The sequence below is a fragment of the Amblyomma americanum genome, chromosome 11 (genome assembly GCF_052857255.1).
Source record: "Amblyomma americanum isolate KBUSLIRL-KWMA chromosome 11, ASM5285725v1, whole genome shotgun sequence".
Lineage (NCBI taxonomy): Eukaryota > Metazoa > Arthropoda > Arachnida > Ixodida > Ixodidae > Amblyomma > Amblyomma americanum.
In genome coordinates this window covers 67,072,089-67,085,703 of record NC_135507.1, presented here as the reverse complement: position 1 = coordinate 67,085,703, position 13,615 = coordinate 67,072,089, and the positions used below count along the sequence as shown (strand labels likewise).

The following is a 13,615-nucleotide window of genomic DNA, read 5'->3' as shown; positions in this document are numbered from 1 at the left end:
TTTAATTGTGAGTGCAGTGGTAGATCACAAGGAAAAATGCAGCTTATCTACTCACGGCTCAGGTGTCCGAGGATGACGAGGGCGATTATCACGTAAGCTTTAATACTCTGTATGCTGTAAAGATTCAAAACAAAATGATACCGGGCTGGGTAACTTAAAGACGCTCCTAGCTGCATCAATATCGCCTTCAAGTTTGGAATTTACCTTTTTGGTGCTTATTCACTTTCACTTTCACTTCACTTTATTCACCTTAAAGACCCCCTTCAGGGGGTATTACATAAGGGGTGGGTTAATATGTTGATCAACAAGTACAAGTCATTGCTTTGAAATAATTGCTTAGCGTATCTGAAAATGCAGACAGGTGTGTGATGGCAGCGATATCGGTGGGGAGGCCATTCCAGTCCACAACAGTTCGGAGAAAAAATGAACCTGAAAAAGTTGCAGTACGCGACACAGGGCGGGCGATCTGAAACGGATGGGCAGTGCGGTGAGATATGCGGTTCGGATGAGTAATGTAGGGTGGTTGATTTAGAGAACTATGGAAAAACTTGTGGAGCAAATAGAGGCTGGCAATGCGGCGGCGGTCTGCGAGGCTTTCAAGAGCGGAATTCTTCTTCAGAGCTGAAACGCTGGTGGTATATGAATATGCAGAGTGAATGAAACGAATGGCGCGGTTCTGAACTGATTCGAGTGCATTTGTTAGGTATGCGTGGTGTGGGCTCCAGATGGGGCTGGCGTACTCAAGTTTGGGTCTGATGAGGGTTTTATAAGCGAGCAGCTTCACGTGTTCCGGCGCATGACGAAGATGACGTTTCATGAATCCTAGAGATCTGTTAGCAGATGATATGATTGTGGTAATGTGTGTTCGCCAAGAAAGATCGCTGCAGAGGGTGACACCAAGATACCTAAACGATTGGACGCTTTCTATAAACGAGTTAGCAACTGCATAGGAAAAAATAAGAGGGTTGTGTTGTCGATGAAAGGAAATGAGTTTGCATTTGTTAGCATTTAGCGTCATTAGCCAGAGGTCACACCATTTATGGACGCTGTTAAGGTCGTTTTGAAGGGCCATTTGATCAGAAATGTTAGTGACAGTGCGATAGATTACGCAGTCATCAGCGAAGATACGAATTTTACATGACACATGTGAAGCTGGATCATTAATATATATTAGAAACAAGAGTGGGCCGAGCACAGATCCCTGAGGGACGCCAGATTTAACAGGGAGAGCGCTTGAGCGGTGGTTGTTAATAGAAACGAACTGAGATCGGTTAGCTAGAAATTCTTTAATCCATTGCAGGATATTAGGGTGTAAATTTAAAAGGGCGAGTTTTAGTATTAGGCGCTGGTGAGGTACCTTGTCAAATGCCTTCGCAAAATCTAAAAATAACGCATCGGTCTGCAGGTTGCGGTCAAGGTTAGCGTGCACGTCGTGAGTGAAGATTGCCAGCTGGGTTTCGCAGGAGAGCCCCCTACGAAACCCGTGTTGAGCCGGATCAAGGAAGCTGTTTGAATCTAGAAAGTTTATGATATGGGAATAGATGACATGTTCCATGATTTTGCAAGGCACGCTGGTTAAGGAGATGGGACGATAATTTAGCGGAGAATCCTTTTGACCTGATTTGTGGGCCGGGATGACCCTCCCCACCTTCCAGTCGTCCGGTAAAGTTCCTGTCGACAGCGATTGCAGAAACAGTAATGAGAGATAAATGGCAGAAATGTGTTTTGTGTTTTTCAGTACTTTTGAGTTCATTTCGTCCACTCCAGCGGCTGACGAAAGTTTAATTCTGTCGATAAGGTTTTCGATACCCTGCGCTGTGATTTCGATGGGAGACATTGCTGGCAGTGTTAGAGTAGGCGGAGTGGGCAATGGTGAGGCAGTTTCGTTTGTGAAAACAGATACAAACGCGCGATTAAATATTTCGGCACATTCAGTATCACTGGCATCCTCGCCTGCGGCATTCGTTAGAGCGATGATGCGAGTTGCTTGCGGATTTATTATTTCCCAAAACCTCCTGGGGTTATTCGTTAGGATTTTTGGTAGATCAGTTTGGAAAAATGCTTGTTTGGCGCAGCGAATTGCATTGTAATACGTGTCCTCGGCCTGATAGTACCTATCCCATGCATCTGCGTCTGGGCTCCGTTTCGCTGCACTATAAAGTCGTTTTTTTCTTCTTTCTAATCTCTTAAGGTTGTGTGAAAACCACGGTTTTTGGCGGTTTGCTCGAAAGCTGATAGAGGGAATAAATTTGTTTGTCAGTTCTTCGATCTTCTTTTTGAAAATCGACCAGTTATCATTGACAGACCGGTGATGAAATGTGGATTGAAAATAAGGCAGGAATGCTTCTAGCTCGTTGTTGATTTCTTCGTAATTGCCTTTGTCGTACATACGGATGGTTTTCTTGAACGTTTGGCGGGATGTGGGGGAGAACTTGAATATGGCATGAATAACCTTATGATCACTGATTTCACGCAGGTAAGTAATCGATGATAAGCTTTCAGGGTTGTTGGTCAGTATTAAGTCCAGAATATTTGAAGATCCATGAGCGACGCGGGTCGGTTCGAGCACCATTTGCGTCAGGTTAAAGTTTAAGCATACATCTACGAATTCTCTTGCTTCAGGGTTACCGGCGGTTAGTGGTCCTACGTTTTGCCAATCGATGCCAGGGTAGTTAAAATCGCCTAAGAGAACAATTTGTGCACCAGGGTGTTTTTTAGTAATTTGGACTAGTGCATCGTTCAGGTTAAGCGCGAATCCTGGGTTGCTGTTGGGGGCCCTGTAGCAGACGCCAAGTAGAACTGTTTCCGGTGGAGCGCAACATTTTAACCACAATATTTCTAGATCTGAACTAATGTTAACATGAGAACAAGATATTTGGCTGTTAATGGCAATAAGAACACCTCCTCCGCGTGTGCCTTGACGATCATTGCGGTAAACATTGAAATTTGGCAATTCACCCAGAATTTCATTATCTGTCACGTCGCTTGTCAGCCACGTTTCCGTTAAGATTAATATGTTGCTGCCTGAAGATGACAGGAGATTAGACAGGGCTTCGCGCTTTGGAAGGAAACTGCGTATATTGGTGTAGATTATGGAAAAAGAAAGATTAACTCGACGGGTAGCCTGTCGTTGCTTGCGCGCGATCCGACGACGACATGATTCCTATGCGATTTCTTTCACGGTCTGTGTGTCTTGGTCAAACATATAACGTTTTGGTCCCATGTGCAGCGTTTTGTATCGAAGGGAAAAGGGTCCTGACTTGGTTCTGGCGAAAGCCACAAGGTGTTTTCGGGCATTTCGGACGGACCGAGAAAAATCTTCGCCGATACTGAAATCTGTATTTTTAAGCTTAGGGCCATTCGAAAGAATGACCCCTTTGGTTTTGAAAGCAGACAGCTTCACTATTATAGGTCTTTGGCGGTCAATGCTGTGACGGCCAAGGCGGTGTGCGCGCTCTATGTCTTTAGGGTCGATTACGAGGTTCAAGCTGTCAAGGCAGTGCTGGATTATTATTTTTTCTGATTGGTCATATGATTCTTTCTCATTTGGGTCGGGAAGTCCATAGAATACTAGATTGTTTCTTCTTGAGCGGTTCTCAAGATCATCCAGACGTGTGTCTATCTCGGAAAGCTGGTGGGTCGTTCTAGCAGTGCTGGTTTGAAGTGTTTCGATTTCTGTTCGCAGGGTACTAATTACCTCAAATTGGGTTTCAAGATTCGCAATTCGTTCACTTAGGGCAGATATTGTTTTATCTGTTGTTACTAGTTGATTTTTCAGGCCTTGGACTTCAGAAATAAGTTTTCTCTGACCAGCGCTCAACTTTTGCAGTTCGGACAAAACAGCATCAGTATTAGGTGGTCCCGGATTTGTTTCAACATCGCCCGATAGTAATAGTAAAGCACGAATCACACTGACACATTCAACAGCAAGGCAGAAGCAGCACTGTGGGCTCGGCAGCTGCACCAGACAATAATTACTAGATTTCTTAGCAAAAAGAGTATATGGAACACCGACCTGCATGACGAAGGTAAGCGGATTAGCGGTCCGTACAGTGGCACAGCCGCAAAGCCCACAGTGTGCCGAAAGTGGGTGTCGCTGTTTTATAGCTGACGCAAACGGTGCTGTCGGTGACGATGGGGCTGCCGACGCCGCTTGTTTGGTCCAGTTTTCGAGAGGTGGCGTTGCCAGGGGCTCCCAAGTGTCGGTGGCGACCGGGTGACGAGCACAAATTTCGCCTTCTTGGTGTGGCGTCCAGATGCCTGGTACGATGCCAGGTGGTCTGGCCGTCAAGACCGGCAGGAAAGCGAAGGCGATGATTTGAGCAAAGACCTGCATGACGAAGGTAAGCGGATTAGCGGTCCGTACAGTGGCACAGCCGCAAAGCCCACAGTGTGCCGAAAGTGGGTGTCGCTGTTTTATAGCTGACGCAAACGGTGCTGTCGGTGACGATGGGGCTGCCGACGCCGCTTGTTTGGTCCAGTTTTCGAGAGGTGGCGTTGCCAGGGGCTCCCAAGTGTCGGTGGCGACCGGGTGACGAGCACAAATTTCGCCTTCTTGGTGCGGCGTCCAGATGCCTGGTACGATGCCAGGTGGTCTGGCCGTCAAGACCGGCAGGAAAGCGAAGGCGATGATTTGAGCAAAGACCTGCATGACGAAGGTAAGCGGATTAGCGGTCCGTACAGTGGCACAGCCGCAAAGCTGCACAGCCGCAAAGTAGAGATTGCACACTTTCGCGCAGAAGCGAAAACGCCGTAATAAATTAGATTGTTCACGAAGTTATGCAGCTTTATTGAGTAGAGACCACTAGAGGAATCACAGAAACGCGAGGCTAAAAACTCATCATCAGCCTGACTGCATGCACTGTAGGGAAAAGGCCCCTTCTATGTATCTGCAATTAATCGTGTCCTTTCCCAGCTGCGGCCACCGTATCCCCGCAGACTTCTTAATATCATCCACCCACCTAACTTTCTTCCGCCCCTGCTTCGCTTGCCTTCATTTGCAGTTCACTCCGCTACCCTTAAGGACCAGCGGTTGTTTTGCCTTCGCATTAGATGCCGTCCTCAAGCCGTTCTTTTCCTTTCATTTCGACTCGGATGTCATAAACCCACGTTTGTTACCTCACCTACTCTGCCCGCTTCCGTTCTCTTAATGTTACGCATATCATTTTTTTCCTTAGGTCGCTCCATTTTCCTTAACTAAAGCTAAACTCTTTACAGTAGCCTTCACGTTTCTGCCCCTTAGGTGAGTACCGAAAAGATGCACCTGTTGTATACTTTTCTATTGAGCGATGCGCCGCCGCGGTGGCTGAGTGGTTATGGCGCTCGGCTGCCGGCTCGAAAGACGCGGGTTCGATCCCGGGCGCGGCGGTCGAATTTCGATGGAGGCGAAATTCTAGAGGCCCGTGTACTGTGCGATGTCGGTGCACGTTAAAGAACCCCAGGTGGTCGAAATTCCGGGAGCCCTGCACTACGGCGTCTCTCATAGTCTGAGTCGCTTTGGGACGTTAAACCCACATAAACCCATAAACTCTATTGAACGATGCTGCTAATTTGCCAACCATGATTTGCGAGAACCTGCGATCTGCAATCCACCCCGTTCTTATTCTTCTAGTTAATTTCCTCTCATGACTCGGATCAGCTGCCATAAGTAGACGTATTCCCTCACCACTTCCCGCGACTCGGTGAAAATTATTAAGTGGTGTTCCCTTGCGAGACAGCAGAAAGTTATTTTGGTTTTCTGCACGTTAACTTCAAGACATACTGTTCTTCTCTGCCTGTCTAACTCATTGATCATGCTTTGCAGCTCATTTCTTTATTTAATTAGCAAGAGCAAGGCAATGTCGTGCGAGTCGCAAATAATTAGGTATTATCTATTAATTCTTATCCCCAACTCTTCCCAACCAATCCCTCTGAATACTTTCTCTAGACTGGCAGTGAATAGCATTGGCTAGATCCTGTCTCCATGCATACCACCCTTTCTATTCGAATTTTCTTTCGACTTTATCGAGGACTATGGTATCTCTGCAGTGGTTACAGATATCTTCCAAGATTTTCATGTATGAGTCTTCTACATCCTGATCCGCAATGCAGCGTGACTGTTGAGGTGTCTGCAGTAAAAAATGCTGCCTCTTAATCAATGAAGGCTAAATATACAGGATGGCTATATTCTGCTCATCTCTCTGTCACTTCATTGGTAGTTGGAAAATGGTCTATTATATAGCATCATTTACGTAAGCCTGCCTGATCATTTGCTATTAATGACTGGTGAGGAGGTTTTACGATTCTATTTGTGATTAATTTAGTATCTTTTTGGACTGCGAACAATAAGTCGATCTGTCTGTAATTTTTGAGCTCTTTGACATCTCCTGTATCATGCATTAAGATAATCTTTGCGTTTTTCCAAGCTTCTGGTACGATCGAGGTCAGCATTCTGTATACAGGGTGGCTACTTTTTCTAGCACAATCTCCCCTCCGTCCTTTAAGACACCTGCTCTTACGTGATCCTCACCAGCTGTTTCTCCGCTTTGCATTGCTCCTAAGCCTTTCTTTCTTCCTTCCTCATTAACGTTCTGATTACATTGGGTACTGTATAGATTTGTGTAGACCCTTCGGCTACTTTAATTATCTTATCCATATATTAAAATAGATGCCCCAAAAAGTATAAAATACCGTTTTTTGCGAACGGTTGTGTGTAATGTGTATATGTGCTTGCGTACATGCACGGGTATGCGCGCATAGATCCATGGTCGCGCTCCTTGGACATGCGCAATATGTACAGACTACTAGTGAGCGGATTCTGATTGTGCGGTGTTGAACAATCGTTTGTAACTCTTGAGCAGGTTTGGTGGTGTGTTGTTGCCGTTCGTAGGTTTTAAATGTTTTATTGTGTGCGCGCGCTCTCCGCAAAGGAATTCTTTTGGTCTTGTATGTTCATGACTGTGTGATCATCCGGGGCGAAAGTGCACTATTGCAGAAGGTCTTTTTGTTTTCTCAGAGAGGTCGAAAGCCCATTGCGCAAGCATTTTACCCTAAAACAGCTGAGAATGAGGCCAAGGGAAAGCTTTACCCATTGTATTGCCGCTCGGTACCCGGCGGCAGTGGGGACCTAATTTTGCACATCCCGAACGCGAGGCGGATCCTCAAACGACTTGGCGGCCGATGCGGTCAACTTTGCCTTGTAAGAAACTACTTGGAGTAGGGAAATCTCTCAAGTTCGACCATCCCTTTAAGAAAGCAGCAGCAATCTGGTCTCGCGGTTGTTCGCACTATGTAAATCAGTGTGTTTGCGCTACACATGAGACACAGCAAAGGCATTAAGGAGAAGAAACTTCCATTCTCCTTGGGGAGGTCAGCTCCACATCGGTTATGACTGGTGAAAGGTCGCACATGCACACATGCCGGGGTTTTTTTTAAGTGTTTTGTTAGAAATAATACCTTTTTCATATATACTAGCAGTGTTTTGTAAAAACGGCAGAGATAACCATTAGCCGGATGCAAAGGTGCGCAACCTGATGAGGTTTTGGCCACATCACTTAAACCGCAACCTGACGTAGTGAGGTGAGGTCGGCGAGGGATGAAAATGTGCATCAGGTCAGCAAATCGGGCCTCGATCTCATGCCTGAGTTGATTGTTGGCGAGGCAGTCATTCAGTAAGCCATTCTTGTGAGTCTTTGTTCACTGAGTTTTTGTTGTTTCTGTGCTCCAAAGCGCTACGTGTTACATGGTGCGACGGCTTTTCTATTGCCATTTTTGTTGTTACGCTCCGGTGATAATGAAACTAACCCTCGCTTTCAGAATACGAAGCTCTCCCCGACAACCCCTATATGTCTATTCTCTTTCGACTTCAGAAGGTTGCACATTCGCGGTCAATTGAGAGCTCGGAAACTCAAGCTAAACTGGTCGCTGACATTAAATCCATCAAAGCCGACCAAAAACTATTGATAAAAAAATAACTATTAGGCAGAAACTTCTAAACGATTTAGAAGAAAAGTCTAAAATTCTTCTTAATTACAGCCACGACCTTGCATGCATGACGGAGTCTTTAAATCCCTAACTTCGCAAAACTGCACATTACAGTCAAGACTAGGCGAGCTCGAGAACAGGACTCAACGGAACAACTTACTTTGCCATGGCTTGCCGGACTTTGCAGAAACTTCGTAACAAACGGAAACTGCACTGAGCGCCCTTCTAACCAAAGTTGTCCGAGCGCTTCCTAACAATGCAGTTCAGCGTGCCCACCGGCTAGGTGCAGTTTCAGCTGAAAATAAAAACAGACCAATAATAGCTAAATTCAGCAAATACACAATTAAAGAACTTATCTTATCTCATCGAGGCGACTTTCAGGAACATAAAGTTATAGTAAGTGAATATTTCTCGCCCTCCACTCGACTCGCCGGCAGGAAACTTGAGTTTGTAAGAGTAAGCCAGGATCACTAAAATTTCGTCTCCGGTACAATAAGTATGCTTTAAACATAAAATCCTTCATTTACAATCCAACGAGATTGTTTCGGATAAATCTCACCACAAGACCATTGCATTAAGCATTGATTTCATCATTTGGCGTATCCAATCTGCACTCTTACACCAGAATAATCGCCAATAAGGAAACGACACTTTCATCGGCAATCGACATCTGCTCTGCACAAACATCTCTCCACCTCAACCTTCGCTCTCGTCACAGGGTCCTTATAAAGAAGCCTTTCCCAACGCTAACCAGCTTGAAATATATCGATGTGAGCGCACTTACAGACGCGGAGGGGGCGTTCTTGTAGCTATAGCAAAAAAAACATACCATAATCTTGCGTTTTGGAATGTGTTTTGGCTTCAATTGCTCTTGGCCATAGGACATTTGTAGTCTAAGTCTATTATCGTCGTTTCTCTGCTGAGCGCTCGTTCAATAGTGACCTTCATGATGAAAGTAACGACATAAGCACTAGGTTTCGCTCAGATATATTGCATATATACATAAGATGGGATTCCCAGTCTCCTTCCGCATATTCCTTTTTAACCTATGCCACTGAATTTCTTGATTTATGTCCCATTTTTTCACTTACATAATTAGTCCCCCAAGCTACTAAATCATAGGTTATTACCACCAAGATCTTGGATTTGGTCCTAACCAAACGGCCCGACATTGCTTCCGCATTACTTATTTGCCTAACATAAGGAACGTAAGTGATCCCTTTTTGCTTAATTTCATCATTAAGATGGAATGTCCTCAGCCCGCCAAAAAGAAAACGACCATTAACGACTATTCCAGAGCTAACTTTTTATATTATTAATAACGTATTATCAGCATTTACGGAAATCTACTTCAGAAAGTTTGATGACCGATCTCTACCAGCCAACTGGGATATGTTTGCAGCCAGAATGCACGAACTAATTTAAAAGTGTTTCCCTATATGCACCATCATTTCCAACCATCAGGTCTCATGGTACACAGCCCATATCAAGTGCCTATCAAACAGAAAGAGCGCCGATATTGCACTGCTAAGCAATCTACCAGTAACCCTCATTGGAAGGTATATAATGCAGCGGCTAACGCCTACGTAAAAGCAATAAAATGAGCAAAGGAGAAGTTGTTTTCTACCTCTTTAGAATTCATGCTATCATCAAAGATTAGAAAATTCTGGCACATTAACAAACCATCACCTCACGAGTCCATCACTTTGATAGACAAGTGAGGGGATCCTATTCCGAACAATTCATGTGCTTCGGACCTCAACAAAACCTTTGTGAAGAATTTTTCCCATACCTCAGGCGTTAACCTACCTGCTGCCCACCGTTATAATTATGTATATTAACTTACCAGGAACTGCTAAATTTTTTCGAGATTTAGAATTTCATTCTTCACCCGGCTATGTCTGTATTAATGCTAAATTTAAAAAATCTTAGCCTGCACAACCATTATACTAACCAAGATTTTTCAGCAATCGCTTCATTCCTCAAGATTGCCCACACAATAGAAATTCGGAAACGTGGTTCCATTCTTCATATCAAGAATTGAAACATCCCCTGAAAATTATCGTCTCATCTCGATGACCAGAACATGCTTCAAATAATTGAACACGTAATTTTCACGAACCTTGTTAGTTTTCTCGACACTAATTCTTTCCTCACAGCTGCACAGCACAGTTATCGAAAATCACATTCATGTGAAGAACAAATTGTCTGCTTTACTAAAAAGCTTCATCTTATTTTAGACAGCACATCAACGCCAGATTACATTTTCCTTGACTTCTCTAAAGCTTTCGACAAGGCATGTCACCGTTAATTGCTTTTGAATCTAAATCAACTGAACATTGATCCTAATGATTAGAAATGGATCGAATACTTCCTTCATAACCGATCGCTGTTTGTTTCCGCTAACAACTAGGATTAACCTTTCAGTGACGTTTACACGTGTGGCCCTCATGGGTGAGTCATTTTGCCGCTTCTGTTTCTTATTTAATTCAATGATCTTCATTCGAAAGTGGCATCTAACATAAATTTTTTTGCTGACGACTGCGTTGTTTTTGGCTAAATAAAATCACTCGATGATGCCAACTTCCTACAGACTGATCTTACCTATATTTCTACTTGCTGCAATTATTGGCTCATGGACCTAGACACCGACAAATCTAAAGTTATGCGACTATCCCGACATTCTGACACTCCTTCCAGAAAGTACTTATTTAACGTTCCCTTAGAATCTGTCTCTACATATAAATACTTGAACATCCACATTTCTGCAGACCTCTCCTGGTCGCAACAAATCGAGTACAATATTAACATTGCTAACCGCATGTTGACCGACGTTAAAACTTTACGAAAACTCCGCCTTCTCTTAAATTATTAATGCTTTACAAAACGCTAATTCTTTCAAAACCGAAATATGCAGCTGCCGTACGGAATCCCTACCAAGAAAAAGAGATAACTTCGCTGGAGATCGTCCAAAATATTGCAGCGCGTTTTATTTTATGTAACTTTAGTCGTGCCGCAAGCGTAACCAGCATGAAAACTTAACCCACTTTACAGCTTTTAGCATGCCGTGGAAAAAAATATCGTCAAAGTCTTTTTCATAAATTGTAGAATCATTACACTCTACTGAACGCTCTCATTGCTCCTCCCCACTACATCTCAAGCCGCACCGATCATCGCCACAAGGTTGGAATTTCAACCTTTAACATCTTATCAAGATTTCATTCCTTCTTGCCTACTGCTTCACGTGAATGAAACCACCTTGATGCTGAAATCGTTTCATAGCCAGCTTTTTCGCGACGAATTAGCTAACATTGTATAAATAGCAGAAAATATTTGTAATACATATTATCTTGTCTATATTTTTTTTATCCACTGCCCTCTTTTATGCCTCAGTTTCTGAGGGTTCAGTAAATAAATACATCAATCAATAAATTATTACGAAATATATCATGCAGGAATTATAAATAACAATATATAAACGTTAGCCAATGACAGGTAATTTCTAGGAACAACAGAAATAAAGGTTTTGATGGGAATTTCAAACATGACTGGACTAAAACAGCACTCACCTTAACCTCCCTTTCTGTGGTCGGGGTTGACTTGCTGTCAGTGCGGTGGAGCTCTCAGGCCTTTATACGACAAGAAGAGTATTTTTTTAGCTTATACTTCCTTTTCGGAAGGGCCATTTATTCTACAGCTACATGCACCATGTTTGTAGCACGTGTTCAGTTCAAGTTATCTGAGTTGTTTTTCTAGCCCTATCGGGACATCTGGATCAGAAACCCTTTTCCCATTCTTTCAATGTCACAGTACTCGATTGCACACTGCTCTCGGGTGATTACCGAGTGAGCCTGTTCGAGAGCTCAGAGCGTTGTTGACACGGCGTTTGATAAAGTACACCAGGCCGGCGACACATACAAGGAAGCACAGGTTGACAAGAAGTGCTAACTGGAGAAGTTTACCGTCCGATGTGCAAACTCGGGTCCACTCTTTCTGATGATAACAATAGACCATGTGCAATAGTAGTCTTGTTGAACGCTATTGTGAAGCAAGAAAATGTTTGTGTGCGTTGCAGCGAAGTCGTAAATTGCATCCACACGGCATTTTTGCCGGCCAAGGTGATCAATCTGAACTCCAAGCTGAGCAACTGCGCTTCACATGGTCGCAAAAAGACCATTGAAAGTATAGTCCGCGCTTCGTTGGAAAGGCGCATTTCATATTGCCTTGAAAACCCTTTTTTAATGGCATTTTGTCGGTACTGAAGGCGACTGGCCCTCTCCTACTAATAATATCGCTTTCAAAGTATTTCGAGACCAATTCACGGCGTGCTTGAATAAAAACAGACTGAGGTTAAATCGCGTTGTTTCTAACGACCGGAAACAAGACATTAAATAATAATAAACGTTTTTGAAACATTGGTGTTTTCATGAGACTCTCCGGGTGTCTTGTGCAACCACTCGCATGCAATAAGAGGGAAATAGCCACGCTATTCTTCTATAATGAAACAATTATTTGTCACGGTGACTCGCCGGTTGAACACCGTTGAATATTTATAGTGTAAGCTTAGATGAGGTTGAATCTCCAACTATAATAATAATAATAATAATAATAATTGGTTTTTTGGGGAAAGAAAATGGCGCAGTATCTGTCTCATATTTCTTTGGACACCTGAACCGCGCCGTAAGGGAAGGGATATAGGAGGGAGTGAAAGAAGAAAGGAAGAATAGGTGCCGTAGTGGAGGGCTCCGGAATAATTTCGACCACCTGGGGATCTTTAACGTGCACTGACATCGCACAGCACACGGGCGCCTTAGCGTTTTTCCTCCATAAAAACGCAGCCGCCGCGGTCGGGTTCGAACCCGGGAACTCCGGATCAGTAGTCGAGCGCCCTAACCACTGAGCCACCGCGGCGGGGCCCAACTATAAATTCTTTGTTAGGGTTCTTTGTAGGGGGCGAGTCTATGGTATGCCACATAAGTCCCGCCCGGCTGTCAGGTCTCGTCATGCATATATTCGCCATTGTAATGCTTTCAGCTCATCTGCATGCACCGTAGCCTTTATTATGAGCCCAGTTAAATTTTGGGACGTGACAAGGACGCATGACTTGCCTTTACGTGATCGCGAGCATCTAGGAAACTGAGTAAACTCATCGCCTGTAGATCACATTAATGAGCTGCGAGTGATGTATGGAAGTGCAAATAAAAGTGAGGAGAATAAAATTTCCCCGCCAGTGAAATTCAGCCCAACAGGCTTATTCCAGTCTCAAGTGAAAAAAAAAATTGCACACAGCGCCTAAACAAGTAGAAAAATTCAAAACCTGCTAGTTCGATCTGAGCTGCTCCCTTTAGCAAGATTGCTAATTAGGGGAGGGGGATAATGTAAGAGGGAAAGTAAATAATTTTTTCTCGCAGCTGTGTGACGCTGGCTAAGGTCAATACAATGAATAAATAAAATTAGGGTAATCAGACACCAGTACTGCGGAAGGTAGACTCCTGGTTGACGATTTAAGGTGTTTAAATTTATATAGGCAAGATATGGCTGAGAATCTTGATTGTCAATTTCGTCTCTTGGTGAGAGGAAGGAATAATTTGGTCATAAAAAGTGCTGCCTGTTCATAAGGAATACTTTCAACAAATCAGGCGAGCATGCTGTA

General features: G+C 43.9%; 1 protein-coding gene across 1 annotated transcript; it reads right to left on the bottom strand.

The window, feature by feature from the left end:
• Positions 1–3,016: 3,016 nt before the first annotated feature.
• LOC144109488 (uncharacterized) lies at positions 3,017–4,667 on the bottom strand. The gene has a single exon (XM_077642310.1). The coding sequence runs from the start codon at positions 4,649–4,651 to the stop codon at positions 3,164–3,166; it is 1,488 nt and encodes a 495-aa protein (XP_077498436.1). The 5' UTR covers positions 4,652–4,667; the 3' UTR covers positions 3,017–3,163.
• Between the last annotated feature and the right edge of the window lie 8,948 nt (positions 4,668–13,615).